Here is a 27,329-nt window from a genome sequence, read left to right as displayed (position 1 = left end):
AAAAAAGCTGTGCTAGAAGGAAATCCATGTTTATTTAGAAGGCAAAGCAAAGCTCTTTGATAGAACTTGTTTTTCTTAGTATCTGAAATTTTGAACCCAAAGTACAGTTTTGGTTTTTTAAGTTCAGCCTGCTAACATTAAGCAACTGTTCTGCTATACATACCTGAACTCTTCAGGGCCCTCCTCTTTGACCACATACTCCACCACTTCTAAGAGATGCTCTCTGCTAATTAATAATAGTGAATGACATTTATCAAAACACATCAGTCAAGCACAGTTCCTCACACACACCTCCCCCCAGTGCTCAATCAGTTGAGTTGCAAAGGAATTCACAGTGGAATTCATGCAGATGGGTCATCTCTTCAAACTCCCCAAAGAGAGGGAAAGGTGATTCTTAGCAAATAACTGATTTAACTCATCTGCATTACTCTGTGTTGTAGATAACTAAAATTAAGCCATTACCTGTTTGGCTATTTGTGTCATCCTTTACCTGAGGGGAGTTATTTCCAAGAATCTAATCTGTGAGAAGCTTCATGAGCAGTATTACCTTCTCAGACTTCTGCCACTGAAAAAACAGTTTTTAAAATTTGACAAGACAAGAAAGCTTTGTTCAGGATTAGAAATTTTCTTTTGGAGAGATCCTTCTTATCCTTTTTTTTTTTTTTTTTTTCCTTTTTGCTTTCTTGCTGATTTCAAGAAGGGATTCATATGTGGCTTTAACTGGCATTTGTTCTACACATTACAAGAATTAAAATTAGGCTGTTCCCTAAATATAATCTTGAATTTCACTTATAATAACCTGGAGGTAGTCAGCTGTGGAACTGTGCTTTTTCCTGGAGAACATGTAATTGAATGTACCTGTCACAGAATAATTTTCAACCTCTCCTGAGGGAAGAAGCATAGTGGGAATTTAATAGAACATTGGATATGAAACCAAGTACCCAGTACCCAAGATGTGTGGTGTATTTCTTTTTAATGAGAACATGATGTACTGACTGAGAATCTTACAAGGCACATGATAAAATTCTTCTAATAAATAAAGTTATGTTTACTACCACCAACAAAATAATCAATAAGAGTCTCGTTATCAAAATGACTATTTGACAATGGTTCCCAATTATATGGGAAAATACCATTGTCAAAATAACATGATAAAGATAACACCAAAAACTGGGTGACTGCATCAGTACTGAATAGCCAATTAACAAAACATTTTTGCAAAAAAGTCTCATCTAATTTTACTGAATTTTCTTTGCTATAACTTTGGTAAAGACCCTGTCTTCCCAGTACTACTCCTTTGCTTAGCTGAAATTACTCATAGAGCTCCCATGATTTCTTCTAATCAAAGACATAGTGAACTGGAATAGTTCATTTAATGCATATATACACAGAAATGTCTGTTATTTATGCCAAAGACATTATTCTTGTACATCTACCCAACTTTCTGCTCTCACTAGGCAAGACAAGTCTATTATCTGCCCCCTCTTGTTCATTCTTAGCAGTAATAACTTGTGCATATTGCACTCTTACACACCAGGCAAACTGGTGCTGTTTATTCACCTTCCATATTCATGACAGATAAATACTTTGCAAATTAAGTTTGAGGCCACTCTGCTTTTACTACTTGGACACAGCTTTTACTGTCACCAGTGTAAAAAATGAGAACAGCCTCAAATCTGTGTTCTGTTTCTCTGTGCAAGACTCTGACTGTGAGACAGGAGTCCAGAGAGTACCTGCTTGGGCTGTGACAGGTTTTGTCTCCTCTCTTCCAGGATGGACAATGCTGAAGCCTGTTTCATCCTGAGCAGCCGCTGTGAGGTGGACAGGACAGCAGCTGTAAGTTGGGGAGGGAGAAATGAGAGGATGGACAGGTTTTACTGCCCTTACTCGCTCTCAGGTCTTTTTTATGCAACAAGGGCAGAATAGCATAAAAGTACTCTCATAGTAGATACATAGATACATTGATAACTAGTCATTAATCACCTCCAAGAGTGGTATTCTGTCAATATTCAAAGTACTTGAACTGCCCTAGATATTCAATTTAATCAGTTGTATTTATTAAATCAGAAAAAAGACATCAACTGACTGGTATATTCACAACTAATGAAGTAAAGCCTGAACTCAACTTTATAAATAAATTTTTGACTAATACAAGTAACCAATATATATGAGACTATTTTACCATTTTTCATATTGGCCATATAAAAAATGAAAAACAGCAAGATTCTTTAAATAAGTTTCTATGGGTTTGCCCATGCTGGTCAGTCAGGTAAGTTTGCAGTCAGGTAAGTATTTGCAGTCAGGTAAGTTACTGTCCACAAATGAACACAGCTAATATAAACTTCTGTGCAGTGCCTCTGTGGTAAAAAAATAAAACTCTGTGAACTCTTCCAGCTAACGAGATTATCTACTGATCACAGATATCCAGAAAAAAACTTCCACTGAGGATGAATTTATGAACATAACTTGAAATCTTTCACCATGTGCACTACAATAAATTATTGCAGTCTTGCCTCATTCAGTTCTGTCTTGAACTCCAAAGGGGTTCAGTACTAGTCTGAATATCCCTGAAGATGCTTAAAAGTTGCCTAACTAGACAGAACCAGTATTTATAATTCAGTAATTATGTTTTAAGCAATCTCAACTAAAAATACTGTTTTGGTGCTACATTGTAAGAAACAGCAATTATTTTTCCAAATGTTGAAAAGAGATATAGTAAAAATGGCAAATGAGAGCTTTGCATTGTATCTCTAGCATTACTTAACATATTTTCTATCACTTATTACTTCATCTGGCATCAGAACTTCGTTAAAAGATCTTAGCTAAAGATCCTGTTCTGGTCCCATCCCTTGCAGAAATTCACTGAGTTCCCTGAGACATAAAACTGTGCTCCTGCTATAACATTTAAACTTACTGACCTAAGGACTTTGAATTTGATTAATCAGCAATAGACTCCTGAAAATCCAGCAGTGAAAGGCACTGAACTGGCAGTAAGTAATCCCAGAGCAGTCAAGCAAGGCAGACCTACTGCTTGGAAGTGACAGAGGGTCTGGGGTATTTAAAATTAAGAACAAGTAAGAGTTCTTGCAAATATCTGGAAAAATACCTGTAACTTCTAGGAGACTGAGAAATTCCAAAATACTGAGAAATGAGAAATTCCAAGTGTCTTATCTAAATCAGCCATGAATTCAGAATAAATCAGCTGCTACATCTCATTTCACATAATGCACTTGAGAGTTGCACAGTGGTAACAAATGAGAAATCCCATAAAATCAGAGCGTGTGATTTACACTGCACTGGGAAGGTTTATGCAGCGTTAAGGACAGCAACACCACCAGTCAGCTGTTCATCTCTGCTCATAACTGCTTCAGAATTTATGCAAAGAAAAGACAATTTTCAGCTCTGCTGGACTGTGCTGTAGGGCAGCAGTGGGCTCTGCATGGAGCTCCCAGAGCTCCCGTCCATTGTGGCCAGCATGGTAGCATGGTGCAGGTTTGGCTCTGGAGCCATGGCCCACTGCAGTTCTTCCTTTCTGCCCTCAGGAAACATCAGAATGGTACGTGGCACACTTCAGCTGCACTACAGACTTCTATCTAATCTCATTTCTCTTTGTACCTGGAGCACACAGACAGGCACATCTCACCAAAGACTCTCTCCTGGTCCCTTCCCCTGGGCCACAATGATATCTCAGGGTCAGTGGGATCTGAAGCTTTGAAACAAGGTGTCACCTCTCCAACTTGTTACCTCTTTTGCTGTCAGATTACCTTTTCACAGAGAATGCAATTATTTATACTGCAAGTAGAAAATTCATAAATTTTTAAAAAATTATTTTGTCTTGCTGCCCCCTAGGGCTGTGAAATGAAATTTATTGAATTTCTTACACTGCTCCAGCCTCATGTTAGTGTACAGAAGGTTGGTTTGTCACAGGGCTGAAGGAAGTTAAGCTGTCATCCCTGTAACAATCTTTGTAAGTACCACTGATTTTCCCCCCTGCTGTTGTTGAGAAGCTGACAAACTGCTAAAAGAGCCTTGGATCCTCTCCTGTGCATGACAGCTGTCAAAATAAAAGGAGGAGATTCCTGACCAGAAGAGCTGTTGTTACTCAAGTGATTTTTTAAAGCCTGTGAGGGTTTTTATCCCCCCAGCTACAGTGCTCAGCCAGATTTACTCATTTGCCATGGATACCTCTGGCTGTTCATTGCTTGCTATTTTGTTAGTTAATAACTTCTAGTGACAACACTTCTGCTGTTGCTGACAGCTTTGTTCTGAGGCTTTCTGAAAATTCAGAGATGGTCCAATTCAAGCTTGCACCTTTTTTTCCCCTTCATTAATCAAATTGTGGGACTCTGCTATACTGGTAATCTAAATTACAGTGCCTTAATGGCAACACAATACGGTTGCAAACATAGCATGATATAATTAATTTATCAAGTTATGTGTGGCAAAAAAGATATTCAATTAACAGAACTACTTTAAAATAAATATTAAATACATTTCCTTGAGTTCTTATGATTTAAATACACCCACTTTAAAACTTGCAGCTTTTCATACATGAACTTAAGTGTCACCTCTGTATTAATCACCATTTGTATCTGTGGTAATTTTTTGGTCACTGACTGCAGTTTTTTTAAAGTGACTGCAATACAGCATAGAAATTGCTACATTTTTAAAATAGAGAGCCACAGTAGTGTATGAAGAGACTGAATCTAAGAAATCGCTTAAGATGCCTACCTGTATTTTTCTTTCTTTCCCCTGGGCTGCTTCTTCAGAGTGGAATTTGGGAGGCTAACTGAGTGAAAAACTTGGGAACCAAATAACCAGCTTTTGTACAAAAACACATGGATAGACCGAGTGGAAAGAGAAAAAAAGAAACAATAATGCAAGGTTATTAGATGAACAGTGCATACCCACTGAGATGATCTATGGGTCTAGGTTTGTTCGAGTTTTTAACAAAATAGTGTAATTTGAATCATTTTATAATGAAATCTTCATTCTTATATTTAACAATCATTGCACATTATGATAAAACCAGGCTTTAAAAAAACTATAATTAAAACAATCCAAGAAAATATCTAACACAGAGATAACTCTATTTCTAGGCATGTAACATAGCTATGTGACAACCGTCTAGCCCATTACCCAGTCATTTGCTGTTTCTAAGATATGTTGGTGTGACATTAGCTTAAGAAAAACAGAAAAGAAACCAACAGCACACACACACACAAAAACTCCTGAGGAGGGTAATTTGCCACATGGTGTAGAAAAGTTAAAAAAAAAAAAGTGGCTGGATACAAGGAAAACCTACAGCAGGTTAAACCCAAGCTTTTAAATCTCCTGACTGGGCAGAACAATCCTACTCCTATGAAACTACTAATAAGAAAAATGTGAAATAAGATATTTTGCCATCCTCTTATGACTCCATTCTAGTTTTTCTAGTAGAAAAAGTACATGCTAACATCTCAATTGATAATAAAATGTTATGGTTTGAAAATGTCAATTTCACTCTGTTCCAGGCAGAGATTCTCCCTTGTGTTCATGAGTCTGAAACCTTTTCTTACTGCTGATGCTGCAAACGTAATGAATCATTCTTTATATTTTACCTTTAAATATCACCAGTTTCATGACTAGGCAAGGCATTTCAATCCAGGCATGGCTTCCTACATATAGCTAATTCTTTTTGTTTTGAAATAAATAAAAAACGATGGATAATAAACTGGTATTAGTCTTACTTCACACAATTCAAAATATGAATGCATTATCACATAGATGACTTTTATGGATAGCAGCATTCACCCTGCAGTTAACTCCTTCTTACCATGTGGTAATAGGAACAAAAACTAACAGCCTGAAAAATCTCTTGTAATCTTTGGTTAATCCTGACATCAGTTGTGCAAATGTTTTAGTTCCACAAAAATTCAGATCTGCTTTTAATTAAACTGATATTTTTAGAATTACCCACAGTTTTAAACTCTCAGTTCCTGGTGTCATAATTTAATGCTATTTTAATTATGAGTCTCTTTGGAAGGACATCTATGCTACATAATTCTTGATTAATTGGACATGACTAATCACTGCCATCTTAAGTTTTCACACAATCATTCCACATCCAAATTCTACCCTTTTCCAAATAACACAATCATTAGCATTTGCAGAAAGATAGTAGAGGTTCAAAATACCTTATAAGTGGAAGATTTCTGGAAATTAATAAGTAGATGTAATTTTATAACTTGCACATAACTTGCACATAAACATTCATACCAGCTGGTACCACATGGTCTTAAAATGAGTTTTCTTCAGTGGAGCAAGTCTGATAATAGATTCCTTTTCTAATCTGACATGGTTGTTTGTATTTCATTGGCACCCCCTCCTGCTCTTTCTTTTAGGATCACCAAACCATTTTAAGAGCATGGGCAGTTAAAGACTTTGCTCCAAATTGTCCTTTGTATGTTCAGATACTGAAGCCTGAGAATAAATTCCACATCAAGTTTGCAGGTAAGTGGAAGATTGCAGTCATTTGAAGCACTCGTTAGTGTTTGACAGTTTGTTTCATGAACACAAGCAAAGTGAGAATCCCTGGGCATATTTACTACCACTAGTTAGTGAGACTCCCTGGGCATATTTACCACTTAGAAACTGTGCAGTTTTGTAAAATAATACACATCCTAGCAAGGGTAAAGACTTACTTACAAGCACTTTTAAGAATTTATAGTCTTATGCTACGTAATATAGAGAGTATGATTATTTGATGTATAACTACTCCTTTATTCCAGATCCAGGTAAGTCTCCAGCTTACTGTACCCGTGACTGTAATTCATTTCTGTCTACTAAAACATAGTTACTAAGGGGTGTGTAAGAAGATCTATTTACATTTAGTCCAACAAATGATTGAGGGAAAAATTTTCTCATTGGATTGTTTTTTACCAAGTGGTATGGAAAATAAGATTTTAATTACTTAATATTTTAGAAAGAGACATATAATTTAATTCTGTATCTAGTAAAATGCATGCCTTAGAAACCATGGCATAAAATGGAAAATGATTTTAAGAAATCTGAGAAAATACACTCCTATAAGAAGAGATTACCAACTTCTTTGACAAACTATTTTTCTGCATTATATGTTTCTCTTTCCTTCTGTCTATATCTAAAAAGTCGCATATGTAAGTATATAGATGTACATATGCTCATGTGCAAAAATACACAAATATTTTTGGAGAAACAGCTCTGAAGTAGAAGAGAAGCTTTCCTTTTCAGCTGCAATTTTGAAAATTCAATTTTCTTGAATGATATTCCAAGGAAAAAAAGATTGCTGATTCATGCAAAAATAAAACCAGCTCTATGGAAAAATATTAGTCTCCTCCATCATCCCAGAATGTGATGAAAAAGTAAATTCCAGCAGAATGGCTCCAGAGCAACAGTTAAAGCTGTAATTTTAAAAGCTACGGAATTTACCACTGGGTTAGAAAGAAGAAAAAACCCCATCAGTAGCAGTTCTGAAGTTATAAAAGTGTAATCTCAAGCTCTGAGATGGCACAGAGGGGAATAAGGCTCATGCTGTGATGAGAATGATGGTACTTTCTTATCTCCCTCTTAAAACCACCCAGCACAAACATAATCCCTGCTCCTTTAGCCATGGCCGCTTTCCTTTATCAGTAACTGTGTTCATTTGTTCTTCCAAATTGTGCTTTTAAGAGAGCTTCATTATTCCTAATGGCTTGTCTCTGTAGGAGCTTATATACAACCAGACTTTTAAAACAGAGGCAATTTTTTATGTCTTTTTGAAGTGTTACAGAATTTGGACCATATTTAAAAAACCAAAAACAAACCCAACCAAAATACCCAGAAAACCTCCTCTGGTAAAATTTCTTTCAACTGAACTTCAGCATCACCACTGGATACTCACCTACTGCAAATGGTTAGGCAGTGCTGGAGCCATGAGAGCAATATTTTTTGGCATACATTTTCCTGAGAGGATCCTTGGTATTAATGTCACCCAACACTTCATCATCCTGAAACATGTACCCAGTGGGGGCTGCAGACTACAGACCTGTCCAGAGTGTTTACGAGTGAAATTCATCACAACCATCTGGAACATTTTTCCAAGTGCTTTTCCTATTATGATTCAGAGCTGCTTTATTACTGCCTTAATGTAAAAGCTTCTTTTAAATCTGATAGTCCTTGAAAATATGACTGTTTTCTTCCAGAGGTTTCCCAAAACAATAGTGGGCATTTCTATAAACCTGAAATATTCAGTAATAGGATTTCTGCTTCTTCCTTTTATTTTTTTTTCTTTACACACAGATTTAGAGACTACAGCTGTCAAAAATGAAGTTTTTGAATTTAGAAGAAATACAACCAGATAGTCCTCCTAAGTAATAACTTTTAACTACATTAAAAATGTATAAAGCACTAGAAGCCCAGTTTCTCAGCAGCTTCTGTTAGGTTGACCAGTCCTCCTAGATTGCATGAGACAGTCCTGAAATGCAGACACTGACTGCATGTTCCTATAGGAGTAGGGAACAGTATATGGGAAAAATAATTGTTATAATGTATTCCCATCTTGTAAACAAGATTTAAACATCCTCCCTGTCTTTAATGAGAGAATGAGAACTTATTTTTGTCCTCAAGGCAAGAGAATGGGGGCACCTTGGCCAGGCTCATAGGACCTATCAGAAAGTCAAGTTTCCTGACTTTCCACCTGATGCCACACACACATCCTTGCATTCTGTGCCTTCTGATATTTTTTACAGTGGATTTTAAGTACTTTGTTTAAAATATTAACCTACTTACATTGCTACGGTGACATAAATGTTTATCCCAGCAAAGCCCTTTGCAAGTTTAAGGTGTGAACACTTTCAATACACAGCCACTATTAACATGACAGTGATCAGATGGGCATCTGCCTTATCTCTTAAGCTGAAATGCTTTGATTTCTCCCTAGTAATTTTCAATATTAAAATGCCTTGACATGCCCAGTTTTTCTTTCAATAATGCTGGCAGTTACATTACTAATCTTCCCACTTCTCTTTCAAACACACAAGGCTACAAAAGGCCATGTACCCTTGGTGCAAGCTCCTAGCCTTGCATTTCAGTACAAATGGGAAATAAAGTGAAGATTTTCCACAGGAGTGCAATATATTTGTGCAATTCAGAGACTACTAAATTCAATATTTTCTGAGCTGAACTTAAAACTTCTATAATTTTTGTGTGTATGTGTGTGTATATATATTCTTTACTTCGAATATTTGGAAATTATATATAATTACAATTCAGGAAATGGGGATACATTTTTACATTCTCTATTTATTCAAAAGGCACCCATGAATTAGCACAGATTGTTGAAGTCTGACACCAAAGCTTCAGTAGTTTATTTCAAAGAAACATAGTCCAGATTCACCGAAATGGATATTGAATGCAGCAGATGATTAATCTGTCCAATTTCAGATAAAAATAGTCTAGAGGTAATGGATGGGCATTTTTCTCTATCAGATCTGGTAGTGGTCATGTTAACTTATCAAATTGACAAAAGTAGGGTTTCTCAGAATAATTGTGCCAGGTCTAGGTCATTCTTACCACATGGCTGCTGCTGCAGGCATAAATCAGTATTTTGAGTCTGTTTTATCCTCAGTAACATCACAGAAACCATAACTCACCCCATTGCATTACCACATCCATTTGAGACAGACATAGCAACAAATCTTCTGTCAAAATATATTTTCAAGAGAAACAGCAACTTACAGAAATTCTACATGTAATATTTCTTTAGTATAAACTCAATCAAAATACTTCTTTTTCTGGCAAGCTGATTTGTCATATTTAATATTCACTTCAAGACAAACTGCAATTTCCTGGGCTGCCTTGCTGTCACACTGTATGAGTAATTTGCTGATTCTGGTACCTGCTGTCAGGGGACACAACTGATGTCCCAGACCTGAGGAGTGGGAGAACTGTCATCCAGCTTCCTCCCTGCTCACTTCTGAAAGATGCAGCAGATAATGTTCTGTGTAATCCTCCTCGGTACAAGTCCTGAGCATACACAGAAAACACAGTAACGTTATAGGAAAGCCATAAACTGTCAAATAATTGGAGAAATGAGCAAGGTATTTTTGACCTGGTCTGTGTCTAATACAAGAACTTACCTGCAGAAGGTCAGAGTCTCCAGCAGGTGCAGAAATAGTCCACAAGTCCAGCTCCAAGGCTCCTGATGTGAACACACTTGACAACACCATGTGAATGTCTTAGAGACGTGATTAAGGGGCTGTTGTAGGACAGCAGTCTCTGTTTGCTGTATTGTTTGGTAACATTATATTTTACATAAACATCTGCCAAGAAAGTTCACCATATATGTTAGAGAGTAGAGTGCATCTGGAGACTGAAGTTACAATTTTCATCTTCATTGTGCCATCTCTAATTTATTAACTTCCATTTGTATATATTTAGGCCAGCATGTACAGTTGGGTTCGAATACAAGATCTGAAATAACAGATGATGAAATCATTACCCAGTGTATTTTTTCTTTCTTTTATTTTCAAAATGTTTAGCTACAATGTGACAACATTCCAAACAAAAAATAAGGGGAGGTTATTTGGCAAAATCCTATACAAATTAAAAAATAGCAAGAATTCTCTTTCTTTCAGTGTCAGGGAGTTGGTATACACTTCCATAAACCTTTGCCATCTCAGTAATGGTAATGGACTGCAGATATTCCATTCAAGCCACAGACTATGCCTTACCCTCTCTGGTTTGAAATTCAAGTAGCTTTATTAATGGCATATGGTCAACTAAAAGAATGTATTTCTATCTGAAACATTTTCTGCAGAAAATATTTAATTGCTACAGCTGAAATTTATTTACCGGAAGAAAAATCTCATTTTGTCCTACATTTGACAGTGTCTTTATATAACTAAATTCATCCCTTCCCTATGACATTTAAATAGGCCCTGATCTTCAGAAAATAGGAGAATTAATTACTCAATTCAGTAGTAAATGATTCTGTTACTGAAAAGCCTCTAGATATTTCAAAATAAAAGGAACAGAGAAGGCACAATATGCCTTCACTTTTATTTTCAGGAAGTGTCATGCTTATAGCTGTACTATAAATTCTGTCAGGAAAGCAGCTTAGAGAGGCAAGGCGGTTCTAAGGATTTCAGGGACACGTTGGTGAAACCAGAAGCAGATGTGCATAGTTAGGTCTAGCTGGGGAGCTTGTTTGCCTGCCTTTACTCAGCAATTTTCATGTGCCTATGTTTTTGATCATCAGCTGTACTACTTGTAATATTATTTCTGCTTAGAAGCAAATTCTGAAACCACTGAAACAACCAAAGACCAAATTCAGAGGGAAAAAAATCTGACTTAGTAAATGCCTTCATGGTTTTACAAAACCGCTCTGACTTTGTTTCTACACTGACAAACAGCTAGAAATTTCGTGCTTATCCCTTTTTATCGCCATTTCAGTACTGTCACAGGTATATGGGAATTACATTAAAGAATAATTTCTATTTTCTTTTCATGCCATCAGCAAGCATTGGAGAGTATTTAACTGTGATATGGATTTAAAAGCCATCCATGTTAGATAGCATAGATAGGGAGAATCATACACAGCTGATTTCCAAGTTTCAAGCAGAAAATGAAGATCTTGGGCCAACTTTTGATTGATCCATCTTCACCATTTTCTTAGAAAAGGAAGTGATAATTCTGTTCATTTGAAAGTATTTTTGTAAAACAATTTGTGTCCTTTTTTTTCCCCATACAGATCATGTTGTATGTGAAGAGGAATTCAAATATGCTATGCTAGCTCTAAATTGTATATGTCCAGCTACTTCTACATTAATCACTCTGCTGGTTCATACATCTAGGGGCCAGTAAGTATATACTACCATAAAAAACTCCCAAAGAAAAAAGTCATAGCTGAAATGAAAAAAGTCATAGCTGATATTTGGAAAATAGTTTCCCCTGAATTCCCACACAACTACAGTTAAAAAAAAAAAAAGGAACTTTCAGCCCAGTAAAAGCATCAAAATGCCTTACTCAAGGCAGTATAGCTTTGAAGAGAACACCCCCTCCCCACAGTATTTAAGAGTTTGTTGCATGCTGTTGTGCCACTTTTACAATATAAAATATGAAAAAATTGCATTTCTGGTTTAGTAGATTGAAGTGTCTCTATCACAAAGTTCTACTTAGGAGCACTAACAAGTCCTAAGAATACCTATCCTGATAGGTTAATTTGAAGGTCTGTTTCAATTAACTAAAAAAAAAAAAAAAGTAAAAATGTTTTTTTTTGATGACATCTGGTATTTGCTCTTTTGTGCCTGTATGTTAAGAGGCAAACAAACATAGATGATTTTTAACATGACCACACTGCTGGAAGGGGTGCAGAATTATGGTATGTATCTCTGCAGAATGCATAGTCACAGCAGGACTTCTCTGAATTCACTGAAATAATTTTACCACATCTGGTGTATCTCTTTTATGCTCTATTCTTGGAATAATAAGGTGTTCATGAAATGTCATGGGCACACAGATGCAATAAAGAGTGAGTCTCTAAATGTATTTGTAGAAATGGAATAGCTGCATATACACTACATAAGTCTTGTAACATCCTAACTTCTTTTGCAAGTAACCATGAACTCAGTATATATATATTTATAAGCAGAGTTATTTAACCTTCTGTATGACATTTCTAGTATTCCCCTTTGCCCAGAATGGGGATAACAGAAATTCTTCCTAGAGCTGTTACTACTGAGAACAACAAATGTCAAGATTTTAGTGGCACTGTGCACTAGAATCTCCTAGTAGGAAGACAACAAAACATTGTTTGGATACCTGCTGAGCACTGTGGTGAAATACATTCTTTATACTTTTTTTATCTGCCTACCTTTTAATTCTGTGACATGCACAGAATCCAGAGCCTGTTCCAGTTATTTCATATTACATTGCTGTAAAAAAAGAGCAGTGTTCCTAACAGCCGTCAGGGAATTTTCCTTCAGCACAAAACACAGAAAAGGGAAATGTTTTCTGCTGTACTTAGGAACTTCAGCATTCATTGTTTAACACAGTCACACTGATCATCTGCAGATCCCAACTGTGATGCAAAGTAACTGTCACAGAATTCAAAAGTGCTTTAGATTTCTTTTGCAATCAGAATTAATAGATGTAAGCAGCATAATAAAAGTAACTGTTTTCTAGTCTGGTCATTGTATACTAGGAACAAAAAGAAGAAAGTTTTTGCACAAATAGTTGTAGCATTACTTTGAATCCAGCAGGATTAAAATAATGTGTGTTTCTGTAAGAATGTACAATATATGTTACTGTAAAAAGACTTCTCTGTATTTATACAGAAAGACTGAAAAAGTGAAAATGTCCAGTTAATATTTATCTACTGTAATCAGCACTCTCCAGAGCATTTATTCTCAGACAGACTCCAAAATAAGGGCATTTGTCATTGTACTGGAGACATAAAGCTGCTTTGGATTTGACCAATTTATGGTTCAGAGAGGGTTGTTTTTTTGCTTTTCCAGTTGTATTCTGTTGTTGAAAAAGAGGTAGATTAAGTGCTAATTGTTACAGTAGGTGAAATTACCTTTATGTGTATGAAAGGTGAAGTCAGATGAGCAGTTGAGTTTGGCTAAGTGAAAAGATCAGGTGAAAGCAGTTATTTAAACTACAAATAAAAATTTTATATACATGTATTTATAAACCAAACCAAATACTAAATTAGATCTATATAATGAAAATAACTTGTTAAATAGACTTCCAATGTTAATAGTGAACTGCATTCCTTTACATTAGTACCTGTTTAATTATTCTTTTACTATCATAGTTGCTATTAACATCTGCATTAAACCTTATGCAGGACTCAAATTTTAAATACCTGTAAAGGAGGTGCAAATAATCCTGTTGTCTTCTCAGCTGTTTGTGGAATTCAAAACTTTAGTCTGTGAGACACCAAAATTCTACCTTGAATCTTATTTATAAACTCATTATCAATCTTAATTAATAATCTTAACATTTATCTTTAACTGTTATCTGATTATCTGAACTAGTAATACAGCTTTCTTTGGGTTTGTGTGATGATACAAAATACTGGAAGAAAATAACCTTTCTGACTTGAAGTTGATGTGATCTTTACAGCACAGCCCCATGGGAAGCTTTCAGACAACTCACTGGAACCAAGCAGACATTAAACAGGTGACCGTTTTATTTTAGGGGGAAAAGTGAAATAAGGGAAAATGTTCTGAAATTACATGGCTAGTTCTGCTGTTCTATACCTAGTACACTATTTATAGTGTTACAACAAAAATGGTTTACTTATTTTCATCTTGAAACAAAATGTTTCCATGAAGAGAGTGAAGAAACATGGTACAAAATACAAATTGTGTTAAGGTATTGAGAATGTATAAATGAGCATTAAAGGAGCATGTCCGGGATCTTGAGATCTTTGCTCCAAGTGGCAAAACACAGGACACACTTGTCAGATTCATGACCTGTCTGCACATATCTGTGTATATATGCATCAGTTACCTCCAGTGAAAATCATGCAGGCAGAACCTTGTTTCCACGTGAAACTTAATCAAGAAGTTCCCAGGAGCTCCTGGGCTACAAGTGTTGGGATTGCTGAGGTTTGGAAATTTCCACTGAACTGTTTGCATTAAGGGCAGCAGCTGTGTAGAGTAAAGGCTGATCTGCTTTGTAATTTATTTTCTTGCACTAGAGAAGCCCTGTACTTGTAATAGTCTACAAGACACAGGAGGGTATAAAGATCACTGATAAGCAAATGCAGAAAAATCTCTCTTACAGATCAAATGACCATTACAAATGACTCTTTCCTACATAAGTAGTTATTAATGATACTCGGACAGGAACCAAAGAGTCTGCCACAAAGCATGTGAAGGAACTGTCTTTAAGAATATAATGAGAATGCTGCTGGTTTTACCTGTCATCTTCAAGCTGCCATGGATCTACTTATTATGGTGTGGTTTCAAAGTAATTGAGCCACCTCTCTCCTGATAATAAAGTACATACTCTTATATGCCTATTACTTAGCAGAAAATGCTCTTTAATACGTTAAAATAATCTCTGTACTTACAAAATTACCATGATTTGATTTCAAATACTTCTTTCAGATTAACCTATGGGACCTTTTCAGTAGATATTTGTAGTTTCTATTGACAGGTACCATTCTTATAAATAAGAATTTTGCATTAAGTGTTAAATTATTCTCTTTATGTTTCAGGGAGAGTCAGCAATCACCAGAACAATGGCAGAAAATGTATGGCAGATGCTCTGGTAACGAAGTGTATCACATCAGCCTGGAAGAAAGTACATTTTTTGCAGAGTATGAGGGGAAGAGTTTCACATATGCTTCTTTCCATGCACATAAAAAGTATGTTTATTTTTCTTATCAACCATCAAAAGTTGAAAGAAATAATTACTTGTTTTGCCTGCAACATAGCTCTACACTAAAGGCACAGTACTGCACATTGATCTGTTCCTGGGTTTAAGTATCTGGCCAGTAATACGGATATATTTCTGAGAGTTGGAGCTGGTCAGTAAAAGCTTATGTTCATTCTGTACAGCCCATCTCAGTCTAAGAGAATAGTATTCTATAAAGGATAGGCTGGACAACCAGAAAAAAGAGGCACTTCTCAAAGGTTTTTCAAGAACACCAATCCTTTTCCAAATCCAAAACAATCTAGAAATGAACGAGTGGGAGGATGTGGATTTTTTTTATTAATTTAGGACTCAGCTGGAAATCTGGCTTCCTTTGTGGCATGTTCATATTGTGGGAAATGTTCAATTTAAAGGTGTCACATGGTGCATTCTGGTGATTGTTCAAACATAAAACTCTTTTTTCTGTTAGATGATAACATGCCTACTTTAAGGTCCAGATCATGAATCACTTACCCAGTGCTGCTCCGTGAGATGAACATCCAAAATAAACACAAATCATGTATGTTTGTATATATTTGATAAAATAAACGTTTATCAAACCCTAAATGCTGGGTTTATTCTCATATTTAATCAAGGAGAGAAAGAGGTTTTTTTGCTATAATTCCTTATTTTCTATCACTAATCAAATACATTTTTAAGAGTGAATTGCAAAAATACATTACAAAAATGGTTTCCATTACTTATAAATAATGGAACAATTTAACATGATTAATATATTTTCATATTGTGTATCCATTTTTCTACCAATATTTTCCCAAAAAGGACTATTCATCTGACAGAAAAAATCAACTAGAACAACATTAGGAGAATATTATGGGCATTATGAAAAACATTCAACTGCCAAGGAATTCATGAGCTCATAAAATCTGCTTGATTTGAAGTGGCCTATTTAGCAGAACACATTTTTCAAACATCCTTGTCATCCAGAAAGCTGCAAATGTTCATAATGTGCAAAGAAAATAAAAATATACCTGAGGTTCATTTTTGACAATGGAAATTCTGGTGTTTGCAGGACTATGCAAAATGAACCATGCCTTTCCTTTTCTAATTAAGGTTTGGAGTCTGTCTGATTGGTGTTAGAAAGGAAGATAACAAAAACATTTTGCTGAATCCAGGTCCTCGGTATATCATGAGTTCTACTGATATATGCTTTTATATAAATATCACCAAAGAAGAAAATTCTGCTTTTAAGAAGCAAGAAAAGCACAGAAAAACCCATGAATCAAAATTATCTTATCATGGAGCTTCTAGGTTACCAGTACACAGTATAATAGCCAGCATGGGTAAGTAAAAAAAAAAATTACATCACAATATATTCTTATTTAATGAGTAGTTAATTTTAAAACTTCTTCCTAAACTTTTAAGAAACTGTAATTATGAATAGAAAGAATTAATATAACAACTTCAAACATTTGCCCCCATATTTTAAAAAAATTCATAGACAGACAAACAACAAAAACCAAACCAAACCAAAGAAAAACCCAGACAAAAACAAACAAGCAGACAAACCAAAACCCCCAAACAAACAAATAGAATTTGATTTGCTTTTACTTGACAAGGTGGAATTAAACTACGTAAGACTGTAGTATAAAAAGGTAATAATGAAGTGTATGCAAAGCAAAACAAGTGGGTAAATCATATGAGTACTTCTTTGTCATTCATACTTGATTGTTTGTAGGAAGTTTTCATGAGCTTCTTTAATTTAAAAAACACCATAAGTAAAATCTGCAGGTTGTTGATGCATATTAATATGGACTGATTATATAAGATATGATTTAAAAGAGGTAGTTAGCAAGAAGACATAGACTAATTGTCAGGAAAAGTGTTGTTTTCCTTGAGTACAGTTTAAACCTTTGTTTTATTGTAACGGAATAAACACAACCAGCATAGTGTTGCTGTCAGTCCCTTGCCATGCAGCCAGGCAATCCCCAGTAAATCTGGGGATGTCCTTCAGACGTTCTGAGCAGCACTAAGGAGATGTTTTCCCTGCCCCTAGGGACCGTGGCCATCGATTTACAGGACACCGGGTGCCGCGGGGCCACCCTGGCCCTGCCAGCCGAGGGGGGCAAGGAGGGCAGGAGGCCCAGCATCGCCCCTGTGCTCGAGGTGACAGACTCCTCCTCCCTCCCCACCTGCGACCTGCTCAGTGACCAGTCAGAGGATGAAACCACCCCGTCCGACGATGAGGTCTCTGCAGGCTTTGAGTACGTACATTAAATGTAAAATGAAGTGAAGAGTTAAGGCTATATAAAAAGCATCGATAATCTTTTTTGAAATACAGATCAATCTGAGCACTTCTAGGAGGCAAGTCCCATGGAGTACAATTATGGAATTACTCCATCCAGGACATAAAAAGTCATAAGCCTGCTTTGAAATACAAAAACATCTAACAGATAAACTCTTTTATTTGCTGGAGATTTTATTTTTGCAGTTCTAACAGCTGTAGTCGTGTATAGCAATGCATTCATAGCATATTCTAGGGCTTTTTTTTTTTTTTTTTTTACTTTTGTAATTAGTAAGTGAGCCCTCAACAAATTTGTAAACAGGTAAGTATTCCTGTCATGAGAATGCAGTGATAATCAGATCATCCAAAAGGCTTGTGAATGCTGGGGCTGGGTGTGTGACTTCAAAATGCAGGAATGACAAAAAAGCAGTACAGGACAAAATTATCCCATCTAATTCAAAATTCTTGTTAGTGTGTTACTGAAAGTAATGATGCAGTACTCAGATAAACCCAGAAGATTCAATCCTGCTGTGCAGATGAGCAATTATGTTTATTGGGATTGCTGACAGGGGTGTTAAAACTGAAATACACAATTAAGCCAATGCCTCAACCAGCAGAGTTTCTCACCTCCACCAGTGGCAAGCATGAGAAGCCCCAGGGAAAATTATCAAGCTCCAGAGAAAAAAATTATTAGGACAAGTCATCTTAAATGTGCAGACTGAAAAACCAGGATTTGCAAGGTCTCATGTAAAAAAAACACTAAGCCAATTAGAAATTTCACATCACTGTGAAGAGGATTTGCCATTTAGAATTTATTTCAGCCATTTTGAAAGTGCATTATTAAAGCTAAAAGGTAATAACTTCACTCATTCTTGGTAAATGTTTGAAAAAAAAAATTGCAGAAGGAAGAGCAGAAGCACAGTTATTTCGTTTTCTTTCCTTCCTTTTTTAACTTACAAGTTTCCAGTTCAAAACACTATGGCAGCATACTATAATACAACAGGCTATTTTCAAAAACCCAAGCAAAATTCCTTCAGTCCCCAAAAGCATGGCAGCTTTCACTAAGTTCTGTTGAACTGGATGCAAATACATTCTTTTAACCTCTGTTAAACAGAGTTCATTTTGTGTACTTGATCTAAAACTTGGACATAGGTATAAACATCCCATAAAACACTTGTGTAGACAGTTGTGTTTTGGTAATTTGCTATACTGAAAAATGTTTTTTTTTTTCTATTTTAGGTATGCCAAAGGCTATCCTCCTTACTCTCCTTATATTGGAAGTTCTCCCACCTTTTGTCATCTTCTGCATGAAAAAGTACCCTTCTGTTGTCTAAGACTAGATAAGGTAAAGGGAGTTTCTGCTACTGGATAACCCTGCATTCTCGTTTGTCTCTTGAATCTGAGCACAGCTATATTCTGATTTCTCCTTAGAGATGTGTTGGTGCAGTGTTTGATATAATACTATATTTTCTACTCCTTTTCATCACCACGTGTTTATGGCTAACCAGGTCTCTGTTGGGACATCTGATACAATATTCACATCCACTGAACTTGTTTCTTACTTTGATTTTAGGGATGCCAGCATAACTACTATGAAGATGCCAAAGCCTATGGATTCAAAAATAAATTGATTATAGTTGCAGCAGAAACTGCTGGAAATGGCTTATACAACTTCATTGTCCCACTCCGAGCTTATTACCGGCCAAAGAAAGAACTAAACCCCATTGTTTTACTGCTGGATAACCCGTAAGGAAATTTTTTTTCCCCCTTCTCTTAAGTTTTAAACTCATTTTACCATTATTCAATAGATGACCCTTTTTTACATGGCCAGCTGAAAATCAAAAACATTATGGCACACTTATCTTTGAGAAAAGTTAGTGACAAAAATCATACTGCATGTTCACTGTCATATACAAAATTGACTTTTTATTGACTATTAAAGGCCATAGTAAACTTAAATATTCTTCATGGCCAATGTTTCAGCTAAGTTTTTTTTTTTTAATTACCTCCAAAAATGTGAATGTTACTGCTAAAATTAAATAGCTTAATAAACACTGTAAAAAGCAAGCTGTATAACAGTTTCACAGCTATATGACAGCACTAACCTACTTAACACAATGCACTATACTTGCCTGGACCAGTTAGGTATATTTTTAATAACTCTACACTCAAAGATAAACAGTTCTTTAAGCCAAAAGGACACCCACAGACACATTTTATCTAAAATTACTTAAAGCCATGGATGAAAATGAAAACCTGCAGTATTGTTGTTACTTTTATATCTCTTGATTACTGCTGGAATTTTTTGCATTGCTTGCTTTTGATATTTCAGACAAATTTGCCAATGTCAAGACTGGTTCATTTATAATCTGATAATGAATTAGCCTTTTGGGGTTTTTTCCCCACACTTTGGTACAGCTCAGCTACTTAAAATCACAGTTTGAAAGACACAGAAATGGAGGTTACCTGTACACAGAATAGCAGAACAACCTAAGAAAGCAAATATGTCTTGTCGGTTGTGATTCCAGGGCTGACAGTTCCATTTGCGTATATCTGTTGCAGTTTAAGTGATTTTTTTCTACAAAGGCCTGCTGTGAAGTGTCCCACTTTCCCTCAGGCAGCTCCTTAGTCACCTGTGTTGGCAAAACAGAAGGTTTTTATGTAGGTACTATGGCATACAGTGAATTACACAAACTGAGAAGCCTAAATGAGGCTAAATCACTTCCACTGGCAGTGTGAGAGCAAAGCCATGGGCACAGAGGGCCCTCTAGTGCCAGCTCCTTTTGCCAGCACAGTGCCCAACTTCACACACTTCAGTGCTTTTGTGACACTTCATAGCTAAAGCCACTTTTGATTGATTAACGTGAAGTAAAAGCTCTGCTTGCAAATTAAACCAACACCCTTACTGTTGTCTCTCTCTATGCAGCGTTTGCAGTGACTCCTCTGAAGGGGAGTAGGCTTGAAGGCAGTAGGTGTCACAAAACCCAAATGATGATTTGATTTCCACTGTACATTTTAATTAAGAATTGTTGATGCTTATTTTAAGTCCTCCTAAGACATCCATTGGAGTATAACTTGGTAGTGTGCCGTTGACGTTACTCATTTGTTCTTATATTCGGAATTGTCCTGTGCCATAACATTTCTGATTTTAGAGGTGCATTTATTAATATAAGCATGTTACCTCTGATCATACTTTATGATCACAGCAAACTGTTGATTCACAGCTTTCTGAAAACCTATTTCCTGCATAAACTGACATCACAATACCAAAGTTTAAGAAAGTGATTTTTTGAAAAAAAACCAAAAAAAACAAAAAAACAAACTACCAGTTGATTAAAATATTTTGGAAGAGATGCTGCTGTTGTGATACTGTGTTTCATTTTGTAATTCCATCTGCTGCTTAGGCCAGATATGCATTTTCTGGATGCAATCTGTTGGTTTCCAATGGTTTACTACATGGTGGGCTCTATCGACAAGTAGGTGAAATAACTGTTAGAAAACTTACCTTTGTAGTCTCAGTGGTTTGTTGTGTGTATTGTCATTGCATGTTCGTGTGTGTGTGAGTGTTGTAGTTGGAGATGAGCTTTTTGCATGCATAGTCTGTGTCTGTGTGCTGTAATTTGGGATTTCAAATTTCTGATTTATAAAGGAGCTCATTAGGGAAAAGCATGACAGGGAGCACAAGTTAATATGTTCAAAAACATAAGATTAACACTTATTTAGGTGAGTTGATATGTTTCTACAAATGAACAGATTATAGCCCTGATTCTAGTGTCAGTCTGTACTGAGTTATAATTTGTTGGAATTCATTGACTCAGGTTTTGTAAAGATAGCTACAGAATGTAAACAGTCTTGAATGTGTCCAAAAGCCTTCATCTTCCAATATTTAAATTATCACTTACTCCTACATTTCTGTCTTCACCTCTGCTAATATATGTTTATGAATATAGTTTTGGCAGCAGAACTTTAATGTGAAAATCAGGCAGAAACAAGAGAGGAGAAAGGAGTCATGAATATTTTAGTAAACTCCTCTGTGTAGATTGAATTTAAAGAAAATTGCTTCACTACATAGTGAACACTGAATTGGAGCTACAAGCCCATAATATTAATTTCCCCCTGTAGAAATTAAAAAACTTATTTCTTGCTTATAATAGTGATACAATTACAGATTTACCTTGGTGGTACCGAGTCCTTGAGAAGTTTACAAAGAGCCCACAGAAATGCTGTTTACATTTTTTTCCTATAAAGCAAGAAGGTGTCGCAGGTTATTAATATCTACTACTTTCTTAACTCTTAATTACATAGTAATTATAAAAAGAACTCATAATGGCAGAATAATGAAATTGTTGCCTTTTTCCCAATCTGGAAATGAAACATGAGATAATTTTAGTAAGGGGGTAATGTAAAAGAAACCCAAACAGCATCAAAATGTATACTCAAGAGGGAATACTCAAAGTATTCAAAGTAATCAATAACTCAGATGTTAACTTGTTTGACTAATGTAGAAAATTAAACTTTGTTTAAATTTACTGAGTTTGTTTCAAAATGGAAATCTCAAAATCCCTCCCTAACGATGTTTTGTTGTTCTTTCAGAATTAAATGCATTTTTAAAAAAATGAAGCATGTAGTTTTTGGAATAAGTGATTGCTCAAAATTCAGAAGTTTACAGTAATACCTGCATGAACTTCTGCATCTCTTCTGACACTAAAATCACTTTCATTCCTGGTGTAATAAGCAACTATAGTTTGTAGAGGGTTTTTTTGACATCTGTTATCATCAGTAAGAATACTTTAAAAAATATAGTTCAGAAATATTCCCCGTGTTTTCGTCGCCATGTTTTTAAATCATGTACAACTAATAGATCTGATCATCTGTAGATAAGAAATACTTTGTAAAATATGCAAATTTTCCTTTCTTATTTAAGGGGCATAAAATACGTTTTTAAAGTACCACCTACTGTCTATAAGTATCTAAAATATTTATCATTTGTTCACCAGCAGTGAAGTATCATCATCTCAGAGAAAAAAGCCATCAAAGGAATGACTTGCATTTACCATTCCTTTTTTGTTAGAAGTAGATGGCTCACAAAAAACAGCTTTACCAAAATTCATTGCAGAGATGCACTTCATCAAAATATGTCAAGTAGTAGGTACCTGTCCCCCTATCTTTGGGTAGGATTTGACATCTGTAACTGAACAGATTTCACAGTTCTGGAGAAATCTAGCCAATCTTAAGAAAACTTTAGCTAGAGGTACCTGAAAACTAGAATTATAATATTTCCACATTAGCATTTTTCAAATTCTCCACAAGCCAGCCAAATGTAACTGCTAAAATAAGAATAGCTGTTGAGCTTATGAAACATTGAAATGCAGAAAATCTAGGTATTTCAAAATATGCTGCTATTTTCAGGGATCAACTGAAAGTCTGAAAAAGCAGAAATACAAATTACTCAGAAAAAAGTTTGGACTTCTGCTTATGCACTGCAGTCGTTTGTAGATCACATAATATCTTTTTTTCTTTTGTTGTAGTCAACCATCAGTGATACTGCCCAGTTTCAAAAATAATGGCATATATTCCTACAAAATAAATTGTTAAAAAAACCCACCACACTTGTCAAAAAGTGCTTAGGATCTGTAGAAAATGTTGTTAAAACAGCTGAAACATGCTTCATTTTGGAGACAAAGCTACAAGGCATGATGAGAACTGTAACTCAGCTGTGTTTTCTGTGGTTGGGCTTCACACAGACATTGTCCAGCTGTGCACAAAGTTCTGCTGCTCTGCAGCTGCTCCTTAAGAGCATCCTGAGAACACTCCAGCTAATTTATTAACATTTTGAGACCAAAATAAAAGTGTGGGAAAGAGCAATCTGGAGCATTTATTTGGGTTTTTCTATTGTCAGAAGAAACTGCAATGGAGCAAGTTGTTGCAGTGGATAAGGCCAAAGTGTTTCCAAGTAACTGTTATAGGGTTATTAAAAAAAATTGAGATAAACTTATCATTAACAAAAGAGAGGGACTGTAGCAACCTACTGAAGTAGGTTCTATAATCTATTCTACCAATTCATTGAGCTGTCATCCTTGATTCTATTAGAAGTTGTTATGTAGCGGATCTGCAGATGCCAACCCACGGCTAATCTTTCAGGTGTTTATATTTAAGTTGCTTGTTTTTTTCTCCCTCTTTCTCTTCACAAAAGCCTAGATGACTTACTAAGGTGTGGGGTCACCTTTGCAGCTAATATGGTGGTGGTGGACAAGGAAAGCACGATGAGTGCTGAGGAAGACTACATGGCAGATGCCAAGACTATAGTGAATGTTCAAACCCTCTTCAGGTAAAGCATTTTTGCAATCTACACATCCTCATTAATTGTGAAATACTTGATGCCTCTTGTGCCAAGAACTTACTCTTTTTTTATTCTACTTAAGTTTTCCCTTGCATGAATTTGTGTCTTACGTGGACAAACTTTATCCACCCTGCTTAGCAATTCACTTAGAATCCTGAGGTATTCTCCTGAAAGCTCAGTTGAAGTGCTTTGCATCCCAAAACCAGATATCCATTTTGAAAGTTAGCTGTCAGGTTTACAGGAAGGAAAATAAAGTTACTCTTGAAGACATAGGAGGAAAGATAGTTGAGAAAAGAAAATTCACAGTAATGCTAAAGCCTATATGAAAAGCAGATCCTTCTAATGCTGAAAGGTAAGCACTGCATCACTGTGAAGTTGGTAGTAAGTGTTCACATTTTGAATATCTAGTTTTGCACAGAAGTTAGGTTTTTAGGCACATATATACAACATTACATATGACAGCAACATGGCAAGAGTCACGAGAATGTAATATGATCAGTCTAGTAAAGAGGCTGAGGAGGCTGTGATGAAAAGCACAACACTGAGATTTACTGTTCCTTTTGAGAACTCTCCTCATTAAAGCCTTTGTTTTCAATATCTTGGTTCAGTGAGTACAAAGAAAATGTGTCGCTTTGAGCTGAGAAAAATATTATTTTCTTAATAAAAACACCCAAAAAATCTCACACAAAACAAAATACACTACACAGTCAGCTATGAAATGCCTCCCTGATTTGGGGCTTAAGCCTTGCACTTCCTGGTGTTCATTCTAATAACACCTAGAAGGAAATTGAGTATGATTCAATGTTGCTTTAATTGCAATTACCTGTTTTCTGTGTCAAACCTTCCACAAGAGACCAGAGATGCATAGTAAAAGTGATTTGAATCCACTGGTTTAGAAAAGTGAGCTCATTGAACTACGGTGGAGCTTTTTTCTGTAAATGCAGCTCTGTGAGAATGCAGTTAAATGCTCTTTGCATTTCTGCATGTGCTCAAAGGAAGCAAAATCTGCATTGCACAAGAAACGTTAATTCTGTCTTTTTCTAACATTTCAGTTTCTGAATTGGTACCTGATACTTGCACAGGTGTGTGATTCATACTCACACCTATGAAATTCGGGTTGAAACTATAATTGAACTTTATCTGTGCATCACTCAGATCTACTCCTAACCATACAGTGCTAAGGCACTCGCTGAGGTTTTTTACATACATCAGTTTTTCTGAAATACAGCTTACCCCCACATGGAAAAAGGAGTTGTATCAAAAGCAAAACTTGTAAAAGTAAATCCAGTTGGTTTCTTCCTAGTTGTGTTCAACTTTGTAAAAGAGAAATTACATATTATAGGTATGCCACTAGATGTTACTGTACACTCCTTCAGTTGTCTTGCCCATTGTTTGCAACTAGATGGCAGCTTTAACTCGTGTACAAACTCTCTGTGTGGTTCAGTACTGTTTTAACACTGCATATTTAAAATCAAGGTAAATTAAATACCTTGGTTTAAGACTTACCAACGCTTTTTCATAAAACTTTGTAAACTTCCACAAATAGTGTTTAGAATAAATTTGTTTTCTTTTTTTTCCCCTAGAACACATATAATAATTTCACTGCATTTTTGTATTATGTAAAAGTTGTAGAAATAAGTAAGCTTTGGGAAGAGGCATAAGATAGTGGCATTTCCCTGTTCTACAGAATAAACTACATTCATTGCACTAAAGTAAATAGTTCTCTAAATGACCTTTAAAATATACTGAAAGCTTTTTCATTACTTACGAATACCTAATAATGTCAGAAAGTAATGAAGAAAAGACTAGACATGGTAGAGAGTAGGAGCACTGGACACCAATTGTAGTGTTAAAGAGGGATTTTAAACCCCTGAATTTAAGATGCTGTTTTCAGTAATATGACATCATTGACAAAGACTGCACTTTGGTCTCACCAGGTGAAACTGTTCAGAGGGTACAGGCTGATCTAAACAGCCCTGATGTGAGTTACTCAGGCCTGAAAAAGCCCTGTGAGAGAGCTGCCGTAACCCAGGCTCTTCAGCCCAGGCTGGCAGTTCTCATACACCAGTTGTGTCATTATTCCCTGATTTACATAAATAAGCAATCCTGCTTTGCCTGGAGAGTGTGCTCCCCACCCTGGAAGGCAGAGGCATTGATTATAAGAGCAGGGTTATTAGCACCTTTAGGACTAGAAGCTGTGCCATCCCAATTAAAGCTGTAGCACAGCACTGACTTATGTGACATAGGAAGTGTGTGACAACACATACAGAAGTGTGACTCAAATGGGCACAGTGACTAAGAAAGAGCAGGTTATCACAGCTTAAAAATAAAAGCAGAAACTAATAGTCTTGGACTATACCTTAAGATGCTTTTCACTTTTTAAAATTAAATAGGAAGCCAACCACCGAGTTCCTGTAGACAGGTGTGAGCCCACCTCAGAAAAACAGTACATTTCCTCAGGCAGTAGGTCTGAAACCACGGTAAAGTTTTACTAGTTAACCTCTTAAAGGCTGTGTTTCGAATCCTGCAGGAAGCCTGTTGCCAGCAGTACACGTAACAGGTCAGTGTTTTGGCTGGTATCTAGCTGTCATCACCAATTTAGAGATAAACCAAATGAGGTGCTGTGATGGCATTGCATGATTTTCTGGGTCTGTCACTGTGGTTTGGGAAAGAACTACACGTCTGTCTTGCTTGTCTGATTTCCAATTATGAGTTCAACAGCAAGCCATGCCTTCCATCAGGCTGGTGGGGGCGTTCTCTTCCCCATTCAGTCCTTTCTTACTAGAATGGGGTAGAAGAGAGGGATCTTTGCCCAGAAGGAGACTGCTCCAGTGCTAAAAGCTGGCAGGCAGAGTGCCTTACACCCAGGGCAAGATGCAATCTGTCCCTGACTTCCTGGAGAACAATTTCCCCTACTTCAGCTAAAAGGCACTCGTAAGTAAAATATTTTACCAATACCAATTTTGAAACTGATTTCCTAATACAGATCTGTTTTCATATCTTGGTGATAAACAAAACCATCTTTAAGAGAAACACAACAGCCTGGTTTTTTATCTCCTGTATATATTTTATTCATGAGATCAGCTTTTCATTTCCTATTACTCCTAATTCTGAATTTTGTAGTGCTAATTTTCAAAGACAATGTAGGATTAACACATATTGGCAGATAGTCCGGATATACATTTCCCCACATTTAGGCTCTGCTTGAATTGCCATTTCTGTGGGATTTCCCCCTGCAAAGGTGAGGGAAAAGGACAAGACTTAGAAAAGGGTGCACTGAATTCCATTTCCGTCCACTAACTTACCAAATGCTGCTTC

At 36.1% G+C, this 27,329-nt stretch overlaps 1 protein-coding gene and 2 long non-coding RNA genes across 5 annotated transcripts in view; 1 reads left to right on the top strand and 2 right to left on the bottom strand.

The window, feature by feature from the left end:
* KCNT2 (potassium sodium-activated channel subfamily T member 2) overlaps window positions 1-27,329 on the top strand; it is a 114,600-nt gene that overhangs the window by 66,426 nt on the left and 20,845 nt on the right. For 2 of the 3 annotated variants that reach the window (XM_068199586.1, XM_068199588.1), the window contains exons 13-23: window positions 1,773-1,836; window positions 6,384-6,492; window positions 11,750-11,858; window positions 14,128-14,184; window positions 15,230-15,379; window positions 16,501-16,730; window positions 17,444-17,651; window positions 18,911-19,016; window positions 19,245-19,417; window positions 21,076-21,147; window positions 23,865-23,999. In XM_068199586.1, coding sequence (XP_068055687.1) covers window positions 1,773-1,836; window positions 6,384-6,492; window positions 11,750-11,858; window positions 14,128-14,184; window positions 15,230-15,379; window positions 16,501-16,730; window positions 17,444-17,651; window positions 18,911-19,016; window positions 19,245-19,417; window positions 21,076-21,147; window positions 23,865-23,999 — 1,413 coding nt within the window. The remainder of the gene's footprint in view (window positions 1-1,772; window positions 1,837-6,383; window positions 6,493-11,749; window positions 11,859-14,127; window positions 14,185-15,229; window positions 15,380-16,500; window positions 16,731-17,443; window positions 17,652-18,910; window positions 19,017-19,244; window positions 19,418-21,075; window positions 21,148-23,864; window positions 24,000-27,329) is intronic. The other variant, XM_068199587.1, reaches the window with a different exon arrangement.
* Window positions 192-2,254, bottom strand: LOC137479243 (uncharacterized). The gene is made up of 3 exons (XR_011002078.1): window positions 1,734-2,254; window positions 491-565; window positions 192-223 (listed from the first exon to the last, which is right to left on the bottom strand). It is a non-coding gene; the product is annotated as an uncharacterized lncRNA (long non-coding RNA).
* On the bottom strand, window positions 19,159-22,053 carry LOC137479245 (uncharacterized). Its single transcript, XR_011002081.1, has 2 exons — window positions 21,177-22,053; window positions 19,159-20,304 (listed from the first exon to the last, which is right to left on the bottom strand). It is a non-coding gene; the product is annotated as an uncharacterized lncRNA (long non-coding RNA).

The sequence above is a fragment of the Anomalospiza imberbis genome, chromosome 9 (genome assembly GCF_031753505.1).
Source record: "Anomalospiza imberbis isolate Cuckoo-Finch-1a 21T00152 chromosome 9, ASM3175350v1, whole genome shotgun sequence".
In the NCBI taxonomy this organism is placed as follows: domain Eukaryota; kingdom Metazoa; phylum Chordata; class Aves; order Passeriformes; family Viduidae; genus Anomalospiza; species Anomalospiza imberbis.
The sequence above is the reverse complement of the archived record's forward strand: the minus strand, read 5'-3'. Positions and strand labels throughout refer to the sequence as shown.